This window comes from Fusarium graminearum, chromosome 1 (genome assembly GCF_000240135.3).
Source record: "Fusarium graminearum PH-1 chromosome 1, whole genome shotgun sequence".
Classification (NCBI taxonomy): Eukaryota; Fungi; Ascomycota; class Sordariomycetes; order Hypocreales; family Nectriaceae; genus Fusarium; species Fusarium graminearum.
Genome location: NC_026474.1, coordinates 7514389 through 7537977, shown reverse-complemented (window position 1 = coordinate 7537977; position 23589 = coordinate 7514389). Strand labels below are relative to the sequence as shown.

Below are 23589 nucleotides of genomic sequence, written 5' to 3'. Positions count from 1 at the left end.
ATCCCGTTGCGCCAATGGAATAGCGTGCAGAGTGTGCCATGTGCTTACCATGTGTATGTCTAATACTCTGTACTAACGCAGCAATTCCAATATCCGCAGCCACATTGAACTAATTGGGAAGTAAAAGATTAATTCGGTCAACGTTGCCATTGACTTTCCTCACTCCAGTTGATGGCGGAGCGAGAGAGCCCAACTCGGCAGTTGTCAATTGTCACTTCGCAATTCTAAGATAGCGTCTAGATAAACTTACAGCCCCCTAATTTTACCAATCAATGTGCATGACGTGGACCCCTTCTAACCTGAACAAGCTATACAAGCTGTCTATCACCCTCAACCGTGGAACATCCCCAGCTTGCCATCTCGAGTTTGAATCCTTCTGATCCTTCGCTCCAAAACACACCGGCAAGGCTGTTGGCTTTGTGCCTTGTCTGAGCCCCGTGGCCTCGTTAAATGCTGACCGACGACGACGATCGTGGACGTCATTTTCTAGGGGGTAATTCTTTTTTTTTGGCAAAGCCACTGTCTGCTTTTGGCGCGATCATGCGTTAGTGCTCACCCCGACGAAGCCGGACGGGCGGGCTGAAAGCTTGTTAGGTGTCACGGTCTCGACCCTGGGAGATTAATCCCTGCATAGCATAGAACATGGAAGAGACAAAACAAGATATTTATATTAATCATGTCTCGCTGCAACAATGCTAAATTTCCTTTGCCATCGGTACTGCTATCTGCAAAATGTTGTTTCGTTTTCTGGCCTTGTTGCCATTCGTGGCTGGAGCATTCGCTGAATACAAGGTGCACGATGATACCTTCAAGCCTGACTACGTTCTAGAAGCAACTTTAGACGATATTAAGATCAACTGCGTGTCAAGATCGTCAATCGTCTTCAATGGCACCTCTCCCGGACCGACGATATACCTCCAAGAGGAACAGACGACTTGGATTCGAGTTTACAACAAAATTCCAGACAACAACGTCACAGTCGTAAGCTTACACGCACTCCCTCTTCCCTTCAAAGCTGACAACATAAGCACTGGCATGGTCTGAGTCAGCGAGCCGCACCTTTCTCTGATGGTACTCCCCTCGTCAGTCAATGGCCCATCCCGGCCGGCCAATTCTTCGATTATGAGATTCGACCAGAGATTGGAGACGCAGGATCTTACTTCTATCATTCGCATGTCGGCTTTCAGATCGTGACTGCCTTTGGAGCTTTGATAGTCCGAGACGCTCGGAAGCCAGAGTACAAGTACGATGGAGACATCCCTCTTCTGGTAGGCGATAACTACGCTGCCGAGGATGAAGTGATAGAACAGGGCCTGTTAGCAGACCCCTTCAAGTGGTCTGGAGAACCTCAAGCTATTACTATCCAAGGGAACAGCGGCAACAAGAGTTTCTACGAAGCACCAGACTCGAGCTGCATGCCTCATGTCGTTCACGTTGACCCCGGAAAAACCTACCGGCTTCGATTCATCAGTGCTACAGCATTGTCTATGATCAAGCTTGGCATTGAAGATCACGAAAACCTTACAGTCATTGAGGCTGACGGATCATACACAAAGCCTGCTAAGATCGATCATGTCCAGGTGTCACCCGGTCAGCGCTACAGTTACCTCATGAAAACCAAAACTTCGAAAGAGGTTTGTGGAGGTGACAAGTCTCAGTATTGGATCCGGTACGAAAGTCGCGATCGACCGAAAGTGATCAGCGGATACGCCTTACTCAAGTATCGGTGTGATAAAAACCAGAAGCTTCCAAAATCACTACCTGAGACATCACCCATCGAACTGTCCAATAGCACTGCTGACTACCTCGAGTACGCCCTGGAAGGCTTATCGGAGAAGAACAACCAAGCATTTCCCAAGTTGTCAGAAGTAACGAGAACTGTTGTTATTCAGATTAACCAAATACTCACTACTGGAGCCTATGTTAATGGAACGTTGAATGGCACAGTAGCCTGGGCGTAAGTTACAAATTCATACCATTATGTCACAATTTGCTAACAACAATCAGCCAAAACGGTCTACCTTGGAAAGAAAACGTTCAAGCTGAGCGTCGCCAAGTCCCATATCTCATTCAGATTTACGAGAATGGCACGACTCCCAACTATACTCTTGCTTTGGAGCACCATGGCTTCGATCCAGAAACCAAGGCATTCCCCGCCAAGGTTGGTGAAGTCCTGGACATAGTCTGGGAGAACAACAACGGTCCTACAGGCGGCTGGGACTACCATCCTATGCACGTCCATGGATATCACGTTTACGATCTCGGCTCTGGCAATGGTACTTACAACGCAACCGAAAACGAAGCTCATTTCGAAAACTTCACCCCTGTTCTACGAGACACAACGAACCTCTACCGATATGCTGTCAAGGGTGTTCCACATCACACCGCTGGTTGGAGAGCTTGGCGAATTCGCATCACCGAGGAAAACATCGGTGCTTGGATGATGCATTGCCACATCGCACAGCATCAGGTCATGGGAATGGCTACCGTTTGGGTGTTTGGCGATGCGGAGCAGATCCGTGGCAAGTTCCCTGCTCCGCCATATACTCAAGGGTATCTCACCTATGGTGGAAGTGCTTACGGAACTGAGGATGATCAACCTTGGGTGAACGAGTACTACAGTGATAAGAATAATTAAGATGTTAGAAGAGATGTACCAGTTACATACAAGAGTATGATGGGACACGCTAGTCGTGTCTCTTTCAATTTAAAACTTTAAAGATTTAATTGATTCATGAACTTGCTTATGAAAAGCCTCATTCGAGTCGCACTGAGTATGGATATTTGCACTCTACTAATATTATCCGTCGCTCGGACCACAGGCCTGGTCTACATTTGTTAAAGTTAAAGATTTTCTGTTACATGATGGATATCGATAACCCCGGTAGCCACTCAAGGCTCATCAATGTAGGGCCCAAGTAAAGTTACCAAGTCCTCAATGCTTTGCTTGTTATGTCCCAGCGACGATTTAAGTCGACTCAGCCAAGAAGTCTTCCTTTGCTCCGACTTGGCCGGTGGCAATAGAATAGAATCGATGAAATGCATAACTCCATCCATCAGAATAACATCGGGCATTGAGACTGGAATAGAATCGTGGCTCTTGCCTTCAGCTACCTGATCTTTCAAGACATTCAGATGCCACTTCTTATGAATTTTGCGACTTTCAACCTGTAGAGTTAGATTGTTGTGCAAGGTCGGCAGATCAAACTAGAAGATATCTGGTCAGTTTCAATTCAATTTTGTAGTTTGTTTCTCAGCGCTCACCTGATGAGAGTCCTTATTCGGAATTAGACTCAAGTCCATCAACTTAGCTCCGCCATGAGGCCAGTAACTATCACTGAACAAAGTTTTGTTGGCCACGACATGATATTTTAGCAGTGCACGAAGATAAGGTCTACCTCCATGGCTGAACAGGAACTTGGTTGCGGTTTTCCCAAGGCGATCAAAGGCAGCATTGGTTGGAGCAAAGATAGTTTGCGACACATGAGCATTGGTGTCGTAGATGCTCTCTGATAGTTTTGTCGCCTCTAAGCCCCGTCGCAACTTTGATAGTTCAGGTCTGGTACGAAGGGCATGGGCAGTCGAGTTGGGGAGTTCCAAGACGGTGTCAATATGATGGACAAAACCATTGACGGCGATTGATTGCGATGCATTGACTGGGAGTACTCGAGCCGCGCGGTTGAGTGTAAGTCCGCTTTTGTCCTTCTGTACACTGATACGTTGCTTGTAGGTGAAGAATATGTCTCCATTGACAAAAGACGAAACCGTGCCCATTGACGGGAGACGCTCAGCTGGAACTGGCCCTGGTCCCATATGACATCCAGCGATGAACAGGCCAAAGAATGGGGGCGGATCAGGTGGGAAATAAAAAGAGTCGAACGCCTCATTTACAGGGGCATAAACAGTGAAGCGAGCCTGTGGTGCTGAGAGACCCCGGACAATGTCAGGCAATTTGCCTATAACGTCGACAAATTTAGAAACGCGGTCATCGTTACTCAAGACCTCCCACACGGTGAGATTTGTCTCGTGATTTGGTTCATGGAAGACTGGGGTTGGTGTATTTTGTGAGGTGCTGTACCATTTCAGGACAAGGTATTGAATAAGCAGAGGGATTGATATGATGAACGAGAGCGCTCTGAGCGCCCTCCAGAGGGAAGGTTTCTGCTTAGACATTTTCGCCAATTATCTTCACATTGAGTGTATAATTGGACTTGGCTGACATTGATGACAGCATATAAAACATGTCAATTGCTATCAACTGTCTGCCGAACCAGTCAACCCGAGCCTTCGGGCCGGAGCACGGGGTGGGGCATCGGGGCCCGAGACACGCCCCGAGACAAGCTTCATCAATTCGGTATTGTAACCGCACCTTTCAAAGATGACTGCAGCGCAATGCAACTTGGAAAATATACGAATATTCGGAGGACCAGTCAATTCATTAAGAAAAAGGAGCCCTCCAAGTAATATTCGCAGCTGGGGAAAGGTTGCTCAATTTTCGTACTGCAATAAGCTGACAGCGCCAAAGGATGCTCACTTCTCCACGTCTAATATTGCTTTTACTAGCATGGGTGTTTTCAGCACTCGTGGCCAGTGCCCTTGTAAAGAAGGACTGGACCATTACGTGGGAACCAGGAGCACCCAATGGCCAGGAGAGAAATATGATCAAAATCAATAACCAATTTCCTGGGCCGACGATTCTCTGCGACGAAGATGATGACATTGAGGTCACAGTTCACAATAAAATGCCATTCAACACTACTGTTCACTGGCATGGCCTTGAGTAAGTTGAAAGAGTCATGTCAATATCGAGTATAGACGAGTTAACTGTGTCAGGATGATGGGCACACCTTGGTCAGATGGAACCCCGGGCATGTCCCAAAAGCCAATAGAAATGGGCCAAAGCTTCATCTACCGGTTCAAAGCCTCACCAGCGGGAACGCATTGGTACCATTCTCACTCACGGGCTACCGTTCTCGATGGGCTTTACGGACCAATTTTCATCAGGTACGTTCAACGAGTTGATAATTTTGCGATTAATGCTAAGAAGTACTGTAGGCGAAAGCCAGATGCCCCAGCACCATGGCATCTGATTAGCAAAGAACAAGCCGACATCGACGCAATGAGTCGTGCAGTTATCGACCCCAAACTGGTTATGGTGTCTGATTGGACCCGTTTCATGTCTTGGGAGTACATGGCTGCCGAGGAGAGCTCCGGAATGGCCATCTTGTGAGTTCCTACAATATGCAGAATAGTGCACTGCATTGCTAATCAAAACATATGTAGCTGCTCAGACAGTATTCTCGTCAACGGAAAAGGAAGCTTGTATTGTCCCGACGTTGACGTGTTGATCAACCACACCAGCACATACATGAAGTACGGCTTGTATCCTCGACAAGTCAACGATAAAGGGTATGTAACGTCAGATTTACTCACTGGATAGGCTGCTAACAATCCAAGGTGCTTTCCGTTTATGAGATCAACCCAAGGCCCATATTTAACCACTGGAAAACCAGAGACTATCCCTCTACACCTACAACACGGCTGCACCCCTGCTGAGGGTACCAACGAGACGATAGAAGTTGACCCAGCGGATCAATGGGCTAGTCTCAATTTCATCGGTGGCGCCACATTCAAGACTATCGTCTTTTCTGTTGACGAACATGACATGTGGGTTTATGAAGTTGATGGCCATTATATTGTTCCCCAACGCGTCAACACGGTGCACATGTATGCAGGCGAGCGCTATGCCGTTATGATCAAGCTTGATAAAACACCCAAGGACTATACAATCCGTGTCGCAGACAGTGGTCTCACCCAAGTCATCTCAGCATTCGCTACACTCCGATACAAAGGCGGCATTCAAGGGAGTGATAGTGTGGGTGTGATTGACTACGGTGGTCAGAACAGCACCAAAGATGGGTCTGTCATTACACTCGATCGTGAACACCTTCCCCCTTATCCTCCCAATCCACCAGCACGCAAGGCAGATGCGATGCATGTCCTCTCAACGCATAGATGGAAGAGTGCTTGGCAGTATACCATGTCTGGACATGGCATGTATGAAGAGGACCGTAGCGCATATGGACCGCTTCTGTATGATCCTCACTCAGCAGACGCGATGGATGAAGGTCTTGTTATTCGCACAAAGAACGGGAGCTGGGTTGATCTGGTGCTCCAGGTTGGCTCTTTACCAGGGCAGCCGCAAGAGTTCCCGCACATGATGCATAAGCACACGGGAAAGACATGGCAGATTGGCTCTGGCATGGGAATTTGGAACTATTCCTCTGTCGAAGAAGCCATAGCTGCTGAGCCACACAACTTCGATCTTGACACGCCCAAGTGGAGAGACACTTTCGTTACCTCTTTCGATGGTTCGGCGTGGATCGTGCTGCGGTATCAGGTCACAAATCCTGGACCCTGGCTTTTCCACTGTCACATAGAAACACATCTAGCTGGTGGCATGGCTATCGCGATTCTTGACGGTATCGATGTTTGGCCGCAGATTCCTGCTGAGTACGGACCTGATCAGCGGGGCTTCATGCCCGGAACACTTCCGGAGTTGGAGAGTGGAGGGAAACAGGGTACAGTGGATAAACAATGTCCATTGCTGGCGGTATCTCCTAGTGGTGGCCCGAAGAAGGATTCAGGTGAAACTTCAGCTAGTGATTCACGGTGGGAGACTTTGATCCGTGGTTTGATTCAAGTGTTACAGGGCTGGCTTTCGGATGAAGCAAGCAGTCGTTCTTCGTAGTTTACTAGATATAGTACAATGATCTAAAACAGTTTGTCTTATTTGTTATCGTGCTTCCATTTGTTAGGGTTACCATTTTTTCTCTACAATCGACTGCGTTGAAATGATTCTTGGTAAAGACTCACACGTGGTGTAACACAATAGCTTGAAAGTAGATACAATCAACAACATTGCAATTCACTCTTTCAATCTGCATTAATATACAAATCAATCTCACAACAGTCAATCAGGAACCACGAAGAATTTGTTTGCCCAATGTTTCTATCATTAATCTCTACCTACAAACATATCTATTGTTCCTTAACTACATGATTTCCTGTTCCTATGACCAGTGACCCTCAGCGTTCAATCCAAATATCAAAGTAACAAACATCTTAATCCATAGGTCCAAACCTCGCTTCTCGATCAGCGTTCATAGCAATGATGGCATCTCTCGCTCCTGGCCAAGCCTTTCGCTTACCAGGGAACACACGGTAGGCATGAGGACTCAGCAGGCCATCCATCATAATGTTGCAAAACTTGCGGTCGCGCATCCAAAAGTTCCATCCCTTCATAGTGTACCCAAGATGTTCTGGCAAGCCAGAGCCAATCACTCGGTCGACCCATTCCATCCACTCTGATGCTTTGACGATGGAAGGTGTAACGGGGCCCTTCTTGGCGAGATCAATGACCCAAGCGTGTTGGTCATCGACTTGTTTGTTCATCTCTGCTTTGGATGGGAAACCTGATGGATCCTTCCATAGCTGGGCGACTGCCATGCTAGCAAGATCAAACATGAAGAATGCGGGATTCATGAAAGATAAATGACCGATGAAAGCGAGAGTCTCGGGATGGTCAAGACTGAAGATGTTTTGGTACAGTCTTGGCAGAGGGCGACCTGTGAAGCCTCTAGACTTTTGCCAATCTGTGGTCGTGGCTCGACACGGATCTGCGTCCATGCCGACGACTGAATAGTCCACGGTGAATCCTGTACAGAACAGAATAGCGTCGACTTCATACCGCTGGCCATCGCTTGTCTCGACTGTGTTTTCATCGATGACACGAGCCAGTCCGTGTGTGCTAATGATAGAACCCTTCTCCAAAGATGGGATCAACTCGTCGTTGACAAGAGGACGCTGGTTTGTGATTGATGGGGCAGGATCAAAGCGCCACTCCGGCTTGAGGTCAAAGGTATTGTGGACAAGCTTTCCGATGACGCTGTTCATTGTTTTCTCCCAGAGACCAGGAGTGTAGCGGTTCATCAAGTTGAGGATCACATACTTGCGGTAGGTTCGTACGTGGTCCACTGGTTTGCCTTTGACCCATCTAGGGACCTTTATGATACAGTTAGTCTCTCATTCCCCGATGGAAGGATATCAGTACTCACAATAATAGCACCGTGTCGATGTGCGAGGTAAACCTGGTCAGCAATAGGAGCCAACTCAGTTGCCATGTCAGCAGCAGTGTTACCGAAGCCCAGAACCATTACTCTCTTCCCAGCAAGCGTCTCTGGGCTATTGTAGTATTAGACAAAACCACATTACCGTCAGGGACTTGACTTACTTCTTGAACGACATGGAGTGCTCCACATGACCTTTAAACTTCTCAATGCCCTCGATCTTAGGCCTGGAAGGAATCTGATCTGCTCCCATTGCGAAGACGACCTTGTCAAACCACTCGAAATGTGGCTCTGGAGCGTCAGGCGTGGATAGAGACAAGCGCCATTGCTGCTTCTTTTCGTCGTATCTTGCGCCATGGAAGCTAGTGCGAAGGCGACAATGTTCCAAGAGTCCAAAGTGTTTGGCATAGTCTTTCAGGTATCTGTCAATACCCTCCGCAGGGATGAAGTCAGGACTGTCTGAGTGGGGTCAGTACATGTGTGATCAGTAAGTACTCATCAATGATGGTATACCTTCAGGGAAGGGAAAGTCTGTGAAACATCCTCGCTGCTTAGAACCGTTGGACAGCGTGCCTATTCTCACATGATTAGAATGAATTTTAAATAGGGACGAATGGTAAATTTACTTCTCATTACAGTGAGTTTGTTTCCCTCCTCAAAATGCCAGAGACCTCCAACATAGTCATTTCGATCAAGCCCGACGGCATCAAAGCCTTCTTCTCGAAGGTTCTTGAGAGTTACAAGGCCCAGGGCACCAAGGCCTACAATAGCGACTGTAGGGTTAGGCATTGTCAGTGAAACAAAACGACAGGCTAATTAATTGTTCAGTGAGATTGGTAATCTTGAGGAACTCAAATACGAGAAAGCTGGTTGATCTGCAGTCATCAATGAATTATTAATATGTCTTTTTCTGTCCATTATTTCGCATGGCATGATTTCCGTAAGTACCTACACAGACTAATTCCTACAGCTTCAATCGTGTTACACCAGATAATTGCTGACCGTCGCTCTTCGGGTCGGGGTGGGTCAGTGTTCGGGCTCGGGGATTATGGTTACGGAGCCTAGTCCGAACCCCGTACTCGGTGCGAGTACATGGAACATTGTGAGGTACCTGCGTAGAGTCTAGATTGGTAGTGAGCATTTGGGCGCTGCATAAAGTCTTGTTAGAGAACACGGCATCCACTGTAAGATCCCTGTAACCGGCATTTTTGTTACTCTCCAAGTCCCTATCTCAGCGCCTGTACAAAGACACAGCTTGACAATCAGTCAATCACTAGCCAGCCTAGCCACAATGGGTTCAATTTCTTCTCCATCTCTCATCATTGACCTTGCGAACGCTGTGTCCTCAGCAGCTAAGAACTTGGACACGCAATTGCAATCTCAAGGTTTTCCACAGCCATCATTTGAAGCTGATGGTCCAACATACGTTGTTCCCAAGGATGCCCCCAAAGCAGCCCACGAAGCCCGTGTGGCAACCGCTGAGGCAGCCCTGAAACTGTTCAATCTTGTATCTGGACCCAGCGAGCTTCTACCCAACATGACAGCCAGTGTATGTAGCCACGCCTCCATTCTCGTTGACTTTTAGCTAAAACAGCCGTGACAGTATCACACCATCTTTGCACTTCAATGGTTACATCATTTCGATGTTTTCTCTCACATTCCGCTTGATGGTTCCCTGTCATATGAAAAGCTAGCCACCAAAGCCAATGTACCTGAGTCTCTACTCAAAAGTGTTGCGCGTATGGCAATGACAAGCAACATCTTGGCAGAACCAACCACGGGTCAAGTCGCGCACTCTGCCAATTCTGCCATGTTTGTCAAATTTCCCAACATGCGCGACTGGGCCTCGTACATGTTCACTGCCTCAATTCCGACCGCTGCTGCCATGGTCCAAGCTACAGAAAAGTGGCCAGGAAGTGTAAAGAAGACCGAGACAGCTTACAACATCGCATTCAATCATGATTTGCCCTTCTTTGATCATTTGTCCCAGAGTCCTGTCATGACAAAGCAGTTCTCTGGATACATGAGAAGTGTGACTGACGGTCAAGGCATGGATCTCTCCCATCTCGTCAACGGGTTTGACTGGGCCAGCCTGCCAGACAAGTCCCTCATTGTTGACGTAAGTGATATCAAGCGCCTCATCTCTCCTCAAAAACAACTTACTAACTCGTTACAGATTGGAGGCTCTGCGGGCCATGCAAGCTATGCTCTAGCCGCTGCTTATCCACACCTCCGCTTTGAGGTACAAGACCTTGACACCGTGGTCAACGGAGAAAAAGCAGCCAAGGAGCATGAAGAAGCAGTAAGCAAGCATGTGATTGGCACCGATAACAGGGTGACCTTCAAAGCGCACAACTTCTTTGAGGCACAGCCAACCAAAGACGCAACCGTTTACATGCTGCGAATGATAATCCACGACTGGCCGGACGCCGAAGCAAAGACCATCCTGGGTAATCTCGTCCCAGCGCTCGAGTCAGCCAAAGCAACCCTCCTCATCATGGATACGGTTCTGCCGTCACCCGGAAGTATCCCGTCGGTACGGGAGCGTGTCATCAGAACGCGAGACTTGACTATGCGCCAGGTGTTCAACGCCAAGGAGCGCGGTGTCGATGACTGGGAGGCGATCTTGCGCGAAACGGATTCGAGGCTGACCTTGAAGAATTTGAGGCAGCCGGAGGGGAGCAACATGTGCTTATTGACCATCAGCTTACAGGATGACTAGTATTATCTATTTGGGGGAGGCCATCTTTATCTTTAGTCAAATTACCAACACCATGGCGTATATGAATTCTTATCTATTCTTTGTATTTTTGATCTCGCTGATATCGCGACTGACGTACTAACAGGTGGTGTTACACAACTATCTTATGCTTCGACGCGCAACCAATTTGGGCAGTGCCTGCTGAGTCTTTTTATGGTCAGTCCAATCACGTTCAACTTATCGGTACCGATATCACTTCAGGTTTGGAATTCATGAATCATCATCAATTCGTTTGCTGTCAACCATAGCTAAATCTATGGATTGATTCTACAAGCATGCTTCAGTCCTTGGGAACGACCTTGCCATCGTTGACAAATTCCTCATAATACCCAACAGTCATCCTAATTTCATTAGTAAAATCGTTCATGATAACCTCTGTAGTGGAGGATAACCTACGTTGATCGCTTGGTGTCAGCAAAGTTGACGTGATCAGGCGCAACCTTTTCGAGGAAACGCGGATCTGCCTTCATGCGAAGAAAGTCCTTGATATCCTTGAAAATAAACTGCACGATGCAATCATAGTCTGACTGGTTGGAGAATTGTGGATCGTAGAGCTGATAAAGCATCGGGCGTGTCTCTTTCGTGTTGTGTGTCATGGTGTAGCGAACAATACCATACTCCTCCATCAAAGGGCTGACGAGCTTGGCATGGACCTTTGTCATATGGTGCCTGTACTCTTTCTCGCTAAGAGAAGGTTTTTTGTAGGCCGTGATGGTTAGGCAAACAAGGGTATCAGGTTGACCGGTGACAGTTGCCTCATGAGAGGTTTCTTGGGTATCACTATGAGGCGACATGATGCAGGTTGGAGTTTGTTATCGAAGTGCTGGGTAGGATTTGGTTGACAGAGTTGCATAAACTGGAGCTCTGGATACGCAAGGGGTCATAAGAGTATGGATACGCCGTCGATTAGAAGCTGTCAGATCCAGTGCATCAATGGCCCGAATGACGAGAGACTGCTGCTCGGCACTGACAGTCTGCAGCGTGCTTGTTTCGGAGTTATCTCTACGGCTGCACCGAACGACGAACAAGCCCGACTATCCATGTCCGACGAGCCCGGACCGACGTGATCCGAATGCCGTCTAACACTTACCAAGACAATCGTGGGGTATCTCTGAATTATGATTGTGTTGCTCAAGCAGCTAATCCCAACTCTGAATCACGTCAAGTGCCATGCTTATCTGTATTATCATCTGTCATCAACATACCAACTCCTATATATAGGGGATTGTGCTTCATTACCTCTCCAGTAACAACTACTTGGAGTTCAAACCACATTTCAACTTACTCTTTTAGTTCATTCAACATGACCCCATCAATGATGGAGGTATTCGTTTTTGGGGACCAAAGCACACGCTTTGCCCCTCCACTGAAAGACCTACTCCTCAAAGGCAACAGTCCTTACTTGACACATTTTGTTAAACAAGTTCACGCACTTCTTAGAAGGGAGATATCATCCTTGCCGGCAGTTCAACAGAAGCTTTTTCCAAACTTTGCCGACATTCAGGAACTCGTCTCCAAGTCAGATTGGGGCAGTGGTAACCCTGCTTTGACAAGCGCTTTAGCATGCTTTTACCATCTTTGCAGTTTCATTCAGTGAGTAACATAACCAAGTACCCATAGATCTCTCCTGACCATCCAGCTTTTACGATGGACAAGGTCGTACCTTTCCTTCGGAGAACAGTCGCATTATTGGACTTTGCGTTGGTTCACTCGCTGCTGCTGCTGTCAGTTGCTCCACATCACTGAGTGAACTGGTATCAGCTGGTGTAGATGCTGTTCGTGTGGCATTGCACGTCGGACTACGGGTATGGCGAACTACCTCCCTTTTCGATGTACCAGACAGGCCCTCCGCCACTTGGTCCATAATTGTGCCCGAGGCAGTACTACCAAGAGAATCTGCGCAAGACCGACTTGACTCATTCATCATTGAAATGGTAAGCAATTCTTTGTCCTTGGAGCTCTCATAAAACATATTCACTCTTCTTTAGGGACTTGCTCGATCGTCAGTTCCTTACATCAGCTCGGTCGCACATCACAACATGACCATCAGTGGTCCACCATCCGTCCTCGAAAAGTTCATTCACAGTATATCAACATCACCGAAAGATTCTCTTCCAGTGCCGATCTATGCTCCGTACCACGCCAGCCATCTTTACAGCATGGATGATGTAGACGAGGTCCTTAGCCTGTCTGCACCTTCTTTTGCATCAGAGTCCATCATTCCACTCATTTCAAGCTCCTCGGGTGACGAGTTACAGCCACTCAAGTATGCAGATCTACTCCGCTGCTGTGTTAGTGATATGCTCATACAGCCACTGGATCTTACCAAGGTCTCACAAGCAGTGGCCCAGCTTCTCGAGGTTAGCTCATCTACACGTGCCATAATAAAGCCTATAGCAACCAGCGTCTCCAACAGTCTAGTGTCTGCTTTGGAGCCGACGCTAGCAGAACGATGCGCCGTGGACAACAGCATGGGGCCCAAAGCCTCGACCAGCCACTCATCAGCAGAGACACAAACCGAGTCATCAAGCAAGAACTCCAAAATTGCGATTGTTGCTATGTCTGGTCGCTTTCCAGACGCAGCTGACTTGGGTGAATTCTGGGATCTTCTCTACAAAGGTCGCGATGTTCATCGACAAATTCCCGAGGACCGATTCAACGCAGAGCTCCATTACGACGCTACTGGGCGACGTAAGAACACCAGCAAGGTCATGAATGGCTGCTTCATCAAGGAACCAGGACTGTTCGACGCTAGGTTCTTCAACATGTCTCCAAAGGAAGCTGAGCAGTCGGATCCTGGCCAGCGAATGGCCCTCGAAACAGCTTACGAGGCGCTTGAGATGGCTGGTATCGTACCAGACAGAACACCTTCGACACAGAGAGATCGTGTTGGTGTGTTCTACGGCATGACTAGCGATGATTGGAGAGAGGTCAACAGTGGGCAGAATGTCGACACTTATTTTATTCCTGGTAAGTTGTTTGTTCGCGTTTCACGACAATACTGATTGCAGACTACAGGTGGCAACAGAGCGTTCACTCCTGGTCGACTCAACTACTTCTTCAAGTTCAGTGGGCCTAGCGCTAGTGTTGATACGGCTTGCTCCTCCAGTCTCGCTGCCCTACACTTGGCTTGCAATTCCCTCTGGAGAAATGATTGCGATACAGCTATTGCGGGCGGAACCAATGTCATGACTAACCCTGACAACTTCGCTGGTTTGGACCGAGGCCACTTCCTATCAAGAACCGGTAAGTCTCTCACAGATCTTGGAAGCTTCCTTCTTTTTAGTGTTTTTACTGACCTTGCTCCAGGCAACTGCAACACCTTTGACGATGGAGCAGACGGATACTGTCGAGCTGATGGCGTCGGAACCATCATCCTCAAGCGGCTCGAGGACGCCGAAGCTGACAATGACCCTATTCTCGGTGTCATTCTGGGCGCTTACACAAACCACTCAGCCGAAGCAGTATCCATCACTCGACCACATGCCGGAGCTCAAGAGTACATCTTCTCCAAACTCCTCCGTGAGTCGGGCACCGATCCCTACAACGTTAGCTACATCGAGATGCACGGCACAGGCACTCAAGCCGGCGACGCAACCGAGATGACATCCGTCCTCAAGACGTTTGCTCCTACCAGCGGCTTTGGCGGTCGATTGCCTCACCAAAACCTTCACTTGGGTTCAGTCAAGGCCAATGTCGGGCACGGTGAATCCGCATCTGGTATCATTGCTCTGATCAAGACGCTGCTTATGATGGAGAAGAACATGATCCCGCCGCATTGTGGTATCAAGACAAAGATCAATCACCATTTTCCTACGGATCTCACTCAGCGCAATGTCCATATCGCCAAAGTTCCGACATCTTGGACAAGATCTGGTCAAGCCAATCCACGCATTGCTTTCGTCAATAACTTCTCTGCCGCTGGTGGTAACTCTGCTGTCCTACTGCAAGATGCTCCTCGGCCATCGGTAGTTTCGGATGTTACAGACCCTCGCTCATCCCATGTTGTCACTATGTCCGCTCGATCAGCAGATTCCCTCAGGAAGAACCTCGCCAATCTCAAGGAGCTTGTAGAAGGCCAAGGTGACTCGGAGGTCGACTTCCTGAGCAAGCTGTCCTACACAACCACCGCCAGGCGCATGCATCATCAATTCCGAGCTTCGGTCACAGCACAGACTCGTGAACAGCTGCTGAAGGGCCTTGATTCCGCCATTGAACGCCAGGATGTGAAGAGGATCCCCGCTGCCGCGCCCTCTGTCGGCTTTGTGTTTAGCGGCCAAGGCGCCCAATACCGTGGTATGGGCAAGGAGTACTTTACATCTTTCACAGCCTTCCGCTCTGAGATCATGTCTTACGACAGTATCGCCCAAGCCCAAGGCTTCCCGTCAATCCTCCCACTGATCCGAGGAGAGGTGGAAGCTGACTCGTTGAGTCCTGTTGAGATCCAGCTGGGTCTCACTTGCCTGCAGATGGCACTGGCCAAGCTATGGAAGTCATTCGGTGTTGAGCCAGGCTTTGTTCTCGGACACAGCTTAGGCCACTATGCTGCTTTACACGTCGCTGGTGTTCTGTCCGCCAATGATACCATTTACCTCACTGGCATCAGAGCGCAGCTGCTCGTGGATAAGTGCCAGGCAGGAACCCACTCAATGCTGGCAGTAAGGGCATCCTTACTCCAGATCCAACAGTTCCTCGATGCCAACATTCACGAGGTTGCATGTGTCAATGGTCCACGAGAAGTCGTCATCAGTGGACGCGTTGCCGACATTGACCAGCTGGTTGGCCTTTTGTCGGCTGACAACATCAAGGCGACCCGCGTCAAGGTGCCATTTGCCTTCCACTCAGCGCAGGTTGACCCCATTCTCTCCGACTTGGATACAGCGGCGTCGCGCGTCACCTTCCACTCCCCCCAGATTCCTGTTCTTTGTGCCCTTGACAGCTCTGTCATCAGCCCTGGAAACCATGGTGTCATTGGTCCCCTTCATCTACAGCGACATTGTCGTGAGACAGTCAACTTTGAGGGTGCTCTACATGCTGCGGAGCGCGAGAAGATCATCAACAAGACATCAACTCTATGGATCGAGATTGGTCCCCATGTTGTCTGCTCTACCTTCCTCAAGTCCAGCCTTGGTCCAAGCACACCTACTATCGCATCGCTTCGCCGAAATGACGATTGCTGGAAGGTGTTGGCTGATGGTTTGAGCAGTCTCTACAGCAGCGGGTTGACAATTGACTGGAACGAGTATCATCGCGACTTCAAGGCCTCTCACCAGGTACTTCGTCTGCCTTGTTACAGCTGGGAGCACAAGAATTACTGGATACAGTACAAGTACGATTGGTCCTTGACTAAAGGTGATCCTCCAATTGCTCCTAACAGCTCGGTTGAAGCAGTCTCAGCTTTATCAACACCCTCGGTCCAGAAGATTCTACAGGAGACTTCCCTTGATCAGGTGTTGACTATCGTTGCTGAGACAGATCTCGCGAGCCCTCTATTGTCAGAGGTTGCCCAAGGTCATCGGGTCAACGGTGTCAAAGTCTGCACATCTTCCGTGTACGCTGATGTTGGCTTGACGCTGGGTAAGTACATTTTGGACAACTACCGCACCGACTTAGAGGGTTATGCGGTCGATGTTCACGGTATTGAGGTCCACAAGCCACTTCTTCTCAAAGAAGACATGAACGGAACGCCCCAGGCTACACCGTTCCGCATCGAAGTGCGATACCCAATCCAGAGCACCACGGCGCTGATGAGCATCTCCACCACTGGTCCCAACGGTCAGCACATCAAGCATGCTAACTGCGAACTTCGACTCGAGCATCCGTCGCAATGGGAAGCGGAGTGGGATCGCCAAGCCTACCTCATCAATCGCAGCGTCAACTACCTTCTGCAGCGATCAGCACAAGGTTTGGACAGCATGTTGGCAACCGGAATGGTCTACAAGGTCTTCTCCTCCCTCGTCGACTATGCCGATGGCTACAAGGGTCTGCAGGAGGTTGTCTTGCACAGCCAAGAGCTCGAGGGCACAGCAAAAGTGCGCTTCCAAACTCCCTCGGGAGGTTTCGTCTGCAATCCCATGTGGATTGACAGCTGTGGTCAGACGACCGGCTTCATGATGAACTGTCATCAGACTACGCCCAATGACTACGTCTACGTCAATCATGGCTGGAAGTCGATGAGATTGGCCAAGGCGTTCCGTGAAGATGGTACCTATCGGACTTATATCCGGATGAGGCCCATTGATAGCACCAAGTTCGCTGGTGACTTGTACATTCTTGATGAGGATGACACTGTGGTTGGTGTTTATGGAGACATAACAGTGAGTAACACGAATCTTTGTCAACAACAATGCTAACGTAAAGAACAGTTCCAAGGTTTGCCGCGACGAGTCCTCAACACAGTCTTGCCATCTGCCAACGCGGTTCCAGTTGATGCTCCCATGGGTCGACGGGACGTGCCTCCATCAAGAATGGATGTGCCTCCCGTCAGGTCCGGTGAAGGCCCACCCACTTCAGCACCCACGCAGCAAGCTATCGCTCTGCCGTTCGCAGCCGATACATCCATGGACTCCCGATTGAGACCTCTTCTTCGCATCTTGTCAGAAGAGATCGGTCTCGGTCTTGACGTTCTTTCGGACGATGAACTCGACTTTGCGGACCACGGTGTCGACTCACTCCTCTCATTGACCATCACTGGTCGCATGCGTGAGGAATTGGGTCTCGACGTTGAATCTACAGCATTCATGAACTGTCCCACTTTGGGCAGCTTTAAATTATTCCTAGGACTTGTCGATCAGGACAATAAGAGCAGCAGCGGCAGTGATGGCAGTGGTAGGAGCAGTCCAGCACCGGGTATCGAGTCTGGCGCTACTACACCACCTATGAGCGAAGAGGACCAGGACAAGATAGTCAGCAGTCACTCGCTTCACCAGTTCCAAGCCAGTTCGACGCTTCTACAGGGCAGTCCCAGTAAAGCTCGCTCGACTTTGTTCTTGCTACCAGATGGCTCGGGATCTGCCACATCCTACGCTTCCCTTCCCCCGATCTCTCCAGACGGAGATGTTGCTGTCTACGGGTTGAACTGCCCATGGCTGAAGGACGCTAGTTACCTCGTCGAGTTTGGACTCAAGGGCTTGACAGAGCTCTATGTCAACGAGATACTCCGTCGCAAGCCACAGGGTCCTTACAATTTGGGAGGATGGTCAGCCGGTGGCATTTGCGCTTATGAAGCTGCCCTGATCCTCACCAGAGCAGGACACCAAGTCGATCGCCTTATCTTGATTGACTCTCCCAATCCCGTTGGTCTTGAGAAGCTACCTCCTCGCTTGTACGATTTCCTCAATTCGCAGAATGTCTTTGGATCAGACAACCCGCACAGCACTGCTGGAACAAGCGTCAAAGCTCCAGAATGGCTTCTTGCACATTTCCTGGCCTTCATTGACGCTCTGGATGCTTATGTCGCAGTGCCTTGGGACTCTGGTCTAGTCGGTCTAGCATCACCGCTCCCTGCACCGCCGCAGACATACATGCTGTGGGCAGAAGACGGAGTTTGCAAAGACTCTGATAGTGCTCGTCCCGAGTACCGTGACGATGACCCACGCGAGATGAGATGGCTGTTGGAGAACAGAACAAACTTTGGTCCGAATGGTTGGGAGGCGCTACTTGGTGGTAAAGAGGGTTTGTTCATGGATCGGATTGCGGAAGCGAATCATTTTAGTATGTTGAAGAGAGGACGGAATGCGGAATATGTCTCTGCATTCCTGGCTCGGGCCTTGGACAATTAGACACGATGGAGAGGGCTGTTTGTGTATTTATGTTTATTCTTCTTTGATGTTTGTATTTCTTTGTCTTTCTCATCTTTCAGATAGAAGCAGCAGATTGCCTTCATTCTTTATAAATCACTACAGAAATAAGTTTGAAGAAAAGTACTTTGTATTGCGCTTCGTGTTTAGGCTTTGTTTATGAAAGACGAAAAGTAAAACGTTTCCTGATCATCTCTCGCCCGTGCATCATGTCCATTCCCGTCCAATAATTGCTGCCAAAAGTCCCAGTCTACATCAACGCCCTTCATCATACCCAGAAGTTCCTCCCCAGTCGCCATGCCCAAGTCCGTCTGTGAGGCAAGCTCATTTGTCGTTCCTAGACCACCAAGATAGTCGACTGGCGCTTCCTGTGCCAGGAGTAAACTTTGAGGTGTGGCTGGTCCAGAGACGTCTGTGGTCGAAGGCTGTTGTGACGATGCCCTGGCCATTGTAGCTCGTGCATGGACAAGGTTGGCTATGCAAGGTAGCTCGCGAGGAACAGTAATTCCTCGTGTCCTGGCACTTGTGACCCTCTGATCCCAGGCTTTGAGGGTGATGTTTCCCAGAGCCCAGTATAAAGGGTCGCTAGTATCTGAAACGAAAGATGGGTGGTGCTCATACACTTGGTCGATCACCTCCCATGCCGTGTCAACGACCTGACCTGCCGGTCGACCAGACAAAGTGCTGATAAGAAGCACGAAGGTCTCAAATGGGAAGAAATTGGCAATGTGCCACAAGTAACATTGTAGAGCTGGAGTCGAATGCGATAGAATGTCATAACGTATCACTTCCAGACTGTTCTCAAGTAGCATATCGATTTGTTCAGCACTCAAATCCGAGGCCCTCTCCGGGCGATGAATGGGATGGTAAACCGAGAGCCGTAGCTGACAAACGGCAGATCGAGCAAGATATGCCGTCAAAAGGTTGAGTGGAAGTTCCTTGTCCATGTTGGCAAGATATTTTTCCTCAATATGACGTTCAAGCTCATCAATAGCTTTGAAAAATTTTGCTTTGCCCGTAGTCGACGATTCAGATTCAGAACCGAGTAGACACTTTTGTTCAATCATCCACACACCGATTTCAATGCGGACTTTGCAAAACAGCATGTCCGTGGTGATGGGTGACGGCTGCGGTATTGTGCTTGCTGATGGCACAAGGTCAGCGTCACTGAGATTGATGGGTTGTTGGGTATCTCCATAGAGTTGCATGTTTGGGTTCATGGATGCACCGGTCAGTTGTGAAGCTCGGCCATCAAGGATTACGATCTGCCACCAGACTCGGCGTCGTAGTTCAGCTTCAAATGGGGGTAGATCTTTGAGTGAGCTTTCGCGATGGAGTCCCATTCTTTGGCCCATACGTGTCGCAAGACCTGTTAGGAGCCATAGAATGTCATGGTCACAGATGTGACGGAGTGAAAGCTGATGAATATTAGTATGCCCTTTAAATAATATTACGGCTAAGTTTGATACTTACCAGATGGAGAGTAAAGGCCTGAAGTACCCTCAGATCTGTAGATCTCAAGAAATCGGCTTTGCTCAAAGCTACTTCAGTTGCGTTGCAATATCGCGCCAGCAAATCCTTTCTAGGCTCGCCAAACCTGCTACGACACTCGGCATCTGTCAAAGAGACGACAGCGACAAGATAGATAGCAAATATGAGGGCCTCTGTAGGGCCGGGGGTTGATGTCGGCTCAGAAAAGGTTTCAAGGATGTCTTTCTGAACTGTCGGGCCGTGTAGAATCTTGGTCAGAGGATGGACATTGCTGATAAAGACTTGCCATAGCTGAAATGAATGCACAGCTGATGGATATTTTACCGAAATAGAAGTTGGCCTTTGATGGCTGAATATGAGGTTTACTTCAGTTGAGGGCGTGTCGGTCCGTGTTCGCAGAGGTGGACGCTCTGGATCTGGGCTGACATCTTTGCCTTGCATCTGCCATGGCAAAATAAGCCACATTGCAAGGTAAAATTAATTAATTAATACTTACCTCATCGCCTAAGGACTTCCATAATTTATTGCTATAAAATTGTTATTAAATGTCTAACGAAAATTGGTATTATGCAAGGACATACTCTTCGACATAGCGACGCTGATCTCCACTGACAATGACCTGTCCATCACCACTGGGACTCCCCGTCTGGGCAGCTGTAAGGCGGCGATGATTTAAGCGAGCATTGCGTGAGTGAGAAGGCGATACACGCATGCGCACACATTCTTTGCCCGTTCTGATACAATACGCACAAGGAGTCTGGCCATTGCATCTAATCTTTCGATGCTGGCACGGAACGCACGAGTGTCCCCTGGTGAGCTTTGCCTCTGTCATTGTTGTTGGGATAATTCGTAGTTGGAAAAGAATTCAAGGGTTGGTATTGACGAGAGTAGGTACGCGCATAAGCCACGCATCAGTAAGCGGACAGGTTCTTTTGTTTGTGTACCTCGGATAAGATGAGGGTCAAGACAAATAACAATTGACTCAGATCATGAGAGGAACAAGGAAATCAGGGGTGGACGCCACCAACAGTTACTGTCCATGCCCGCGCGGGACCGCTCTCAGGGACTTCCAGGGCTGATGGTGGCCTTCGGTCCCGAAGGTCAGTTTTAGCGTCTTTATACCCGACCCGACACGGACAACGACACAGCGGGACCGCTCTCAAGATGCCATCAACAATTAATCCTACTCCGTCGCCGAGATGAACTCTTTTACTCCGTTGTTAATTTCTTTCCCCCGTCCGGACGGTATCATCTCCCGGAATGGCTCTTCTAAATGTTTGTATTTTAAGGCTTATCTTCGACTGTCTTTTCCTCAATCTTGTCATCCATCTGCATCACCATTCAATCCTTATTCATCATCACCTAATACCCTCTCTTTCGCAGCAACACCATGACAGACAACACCGACATGGAGAAGCTCGACAGAGCAACCACTCCAACTCCCATACCTAATGAAGCCCCCCCAACATCAGAACCCTCTGAATCCAAGCCTGAGGAAGCTGAGGATGAGTCCAAGTACCCCCACGGCCTCAAACTGGCTGCCATCATCCTCTCCAACATGGTAGCCATGTTCCTCGTCGCCTTGGACCGCACAATCATCGCCACTGCCATCCCTCGCATCACAGATGACTTCAACGCCCTCGGTGATATCAGTTGGTACGCCAGCGCTTATCTCATCACCAGCTCTGCTACTCAGCTTCTTTGGGGGCGCATTTTTACCTTTTACCCAACCAAGACCGTCTACCTCGTTGCCATTTTCTTCTTTGAACTTGGTTCCCTCCTCTGCGGCGTGGCACCCAACTCGGTCGCCTTCATCATCGGACGTGCCATTGCTGGCGCAGGCTCTGCGGGCATCTACTCTGGCTCTACCATCCTCATCACCACCGTCACGCCTCTGTCCAAACGTGCTGGGTATGTGGGCATGATGGGGGCCGTCTTCGGCATTGCTTCGGTCATCGCGCCCTTGATCGGAGGAGCTTTTACTGATCACGTCACTTGGCGATGGTGCTTTTACATCAAGTAAGTATCGATCCACCTCCACCTTTAGGCTAATTTGAACAATGCTAACTATCTCGTGTCCAGTCTTCCCGTCGGAGGAGCAGCTGTCGCTTGCCTTATTCTTCTCTTCCCCAAGTTTCCCGTCAATGAACCTGTCTCTGTCAAGCAACAGATCAAGCAGCTCGATCCATGGGGAAACCTCGTCTTCCTGCCTGGAGTCATCTGCCTCATCCTTGCTCTTCAATGGGGTGGTGAGAAATACGCCTGGGACAGCGGCCGCATCGTTGCACTTCTTGTGCTTGCCTGCGTGCTTCTCCTTGTCTTTATTGGCATCCAAATCTGGCAACAAGAGAACGCCACTGTCCCACCTCGTCTGTTCAAGATCCGAAATGTCTGGCTCGGCACAATCTTTGCCTTCTGTCTTGGATCTGTTCTCATTGTTTTCTTGATTGCACTGCCCATCTGGTTCCAAGGTATTCGAGGAACAGATGCCATCACCTCTGGTATCGACACACTCCCTCTTGTCCTGTCGCTTGTCTTTGGTGCCATCGTCTCTGGTGGTGTCATCAACGGCGTCGGCTGGTTCAACCCCGTCTTTTTCTCTTCTGTAATTTTCATGTCAGTCGGTGGCGGTCTTATCACCACTTTTGTTGTCGACACACCAACCCGCACATGGATTGGATATCAGATCATCCTCGGTCTCGGTATCGGTCAGGGCATGCAGCTGGCCAGCTTGGGAACCCAAGTTGCCGTCAAGCAAAGTGATGTGCCTACGGGTGTGTCACTAATGTTCTTTGCCCAGTCCCTCGGCGGTTCAGTTCTCGTCTGTGTTGCCCAAGCCGTCTTCAACAATGAGCTGAGATCTCGTCTCACATCATTTGACGGGATTGATGTTGCGAGAATCATTGGCACTGGTGCTACCCAATTACGCCACGTTATTCCAGCTGATCGTCTTGCTGAGGTGCTTGTTGAGTACAACGCAGCGCTCCGCAGTTATTTCTACGTCGGTCTTGCGGCTGCTTGTTTTGCCGTTCTTCCTTCATTAGGCATCGAGTGGAAGAATGTCAAGGGTCAGGAATTTGTACATTAGTTTTTTTTTAGACAAACATGGTTCATTTCTGGGGTGGCATGATGCAATGCAATAAAAAGGTAGGTCTGGAAGTAATAGAGAGATAAGAAGACAGATAATTGAGGCTGCTTAGAGTGCCCGCACTATAATAGTATAAACTCAGAAAATTGAATAGCTTGGTGGACCCTTAATATAATGACATTCTTTAATCAACTTAAATCTCCACGTTTTTTCTGTTCCTTAATTAATCCGTCTATCACAGAAGGCACTAATTTAGTTCCAATAAACTATTGAATCTACTGTACCAGTTTCTTGGGTTTGATCGGAACACGGATGCCCTAA

At 48.9% G+C, this 23589-nt stretch overlaps 9 protein-coding genes across 9 annotated transcripts; 5 read left to right on the top strand and 4 right to left on the bottom strand.

Annotated features, from left to right (window-relative positions):
- Positions 1-732: 732 nt before the first annotated feature.
- FGSG_02330 (uncharacterized protein) lies at positions 733-2638 on the top strand (the record flags this gene model as incomplete). Its single annotated transcript, XM_011319937.1, has 3 exons — positions 733-981; positions 1029-1957; positions 2008-2638. The coding sequence occupies 3 exons, from the start codon at positions 733-735 to the stop codon at positions 2636-2638; spliced, it is 1809 nt and encodes a 602-aa protein (XP_011318239.1).
- Positions 2639-2892: 254 nt separating this feature from the next.
- FGSG_02329 (uncharacterized protein) lies at positions 2893-4173 on the bottom strand (the record flags this gene model as incomplete). Its single annotated transcript, XM_011319936.1, has 2 exons — positions 2893-3207; positions 3265-4173. The coding sequence occupies 2 exons, from the start codon at positions 4171-4173 to the stop codon at positions 2893-2895; spliced, it is 1224 nt and encodes a 407-aa protein (XP_011318238.1).
- A 353-nt stretch (positions 4174-4526) lies between these two features.
- FGSG_02328 (uncharacterized protein) lies at positions 4527-6791 on the top strand (the record flags this gene model as incomplete). Its single annotated transcript, XM_011319935.1, has 5 exons — positions 4527-4780; positions 4816-5004; positions 5056-5226; positions 5284-5409; positions 5458-6791. 5 exons carry the CDS (start codon positions 4527-4529, stop codon positions 6749-6751), a joined length of 2034 nt encoding a protein of 677 aa, XP_011318237.1. The 3' UTR covers positions 6752-6791.
- A 334-nt stretch (positions 6792-7125) lies between these two features.
- On the bottom strand, positions 7126-8918 carry FGSG_02327 (uncharacterized protein; the record flags this gene model as incomplete). Its single annotated transcript, XM_011319934.1, has 5 exons — positions 7126-8064; positions 8118-8244; positions 8294-8588; positions 8643-8702; positions 8756-8918. The coding sequence occupies 5 exons, from the start codon at positions 8916-8918 to the stop codon at positions 7126-7128; spliced, it is 1584 nt and encodes a 527-aa protein (XP_011318236.1).
- A 441-nt stretch (positions 8919-9359) lies between these two features.
- On the top strand, positions 9360-10851 carry FGSG_02326 (uncharacterized protein; the record flags this gene model as incomplete). Its single annotated transcript, XM_011319933.1, has 3 exons — positions 9360-9678; positions 9733-10248; positions 10306-10851. Exons 1-3 carry the CDS (start codon positions 9421-9423, stop codon positions 10849-10851), a joined length of 1320 nt encoding a protein of 439 aa, XP_011318235.1. The 5' UTR covers positions 9360-9420.
- Positions 10852-11099: 248 nt separating this feature from the next.
- On the bottom strand, positions 11100-11711 carry FGSG_02325 (uncharacterized protein). Its single transcript, XM_011319932.1, has 2 exons — positions 11287-11711; positions 11100-11231 (listed from the first exon to the last, which is right to left on the bottom strand). The coding sequence occupies exons 1-2, from the start codon at positions 11682-11684 to the stop codon at positions 11171-11173; spliced, it is 459 nt and encodes a 152-aa protein (XP_011318234.1). The 5' UTR covers positions 11685-11711; the 3' UTR covers positions 11100-11170.
- A 497-nt stretch (positions 11712-12208) lies between these two features.
- Positions 12209-18671, top strand: FGSG_02324 (uncharacterized protein; the record flags this gene model as incomplete). Its single annotated transcript, XM_011319931.1, has 6 exons — positions 12209-12483; positions 12530-12824; positions 12879-13860; positions 13909-14136; positions 14200-17207; positions 17256-18671. The coding sequence occupies 6 exons, from the start codon at positions 12209-12211 to the stop codon at positions 18669-18671; spliced, it is 6204 nt and encodes a 2067-aa protein (XP_011318233.1).
- Positions 18672-18835: 164 nt separating this feature from the next.
- On the bottom strand, positions 18836-21012 carry FGSG_02323 (uncharacterized protein; the record flags this gene model as incomplete). Its single annotated transcript, XM_011319930.1, has 4 exons — positions 18836-20107; positions 20163-20621; positions 20677-20707; positions 20762-21012. 4 exons carry the CDS (start codon positions 21010-21012, stop codon positions 18836-18838), a joined length of 2013 nt encoding a protein of 670 aa, XP_011318232.1.
- Positions 21013-21420: 408 nt separating this feature from the next.
- FGSG_02322 (uncharacterized protein) lies at positions 21421-23422 on the top strand. The gene is made up of 2 exons (XM_011319929.1): positions 21421-22199; positions 22263-23422. The coding sequence occupies exons 1-2, from the start codon at positions 21571-21573 to the stop codon at positions 23266-23268; spliced, it is 1635 nt and encodes a 544-aa protein (XP_011318231.1). The 5' UTR covers positions 21421-21570; the 3' UTR covers positions 23269-23422.
- Positions 23423-23589: the final 167 nt, after the last annotated feature.

Excerpts from the sequence above, each read along its gene's own strand:
- FGSG_02325 (XM_011319932.1), bottom strand. The coding sequence starts at position 11,684 with ATGTCGCCTCATAGTGATACCCAAGAAACCTCTCATGAGGCAACTGTC. Across the intron at positions 11,232-11,286 it reads GCTGACACCAAGCGATCAAC|GATGACTGTTGGGTATTATG; the intron begins GTAGGTTATCCT and ends TAATGAAATTAG.
- FGSG_02322 (XM_011319929.1), top strand. The coding sequence starts at position 21,571 with ATGACAGACAACACCGACATGGAGAAGCTCGACAGAGCAACCACTCCA. Across the intron at positions 22,200-22,262 it reads CGATGGTGCTTTTACATCAA|TCTTCCCGTCGGAGGAGCAG; the intron begins GTAAGTATCGAT and ends TCTCGTGTCCAG.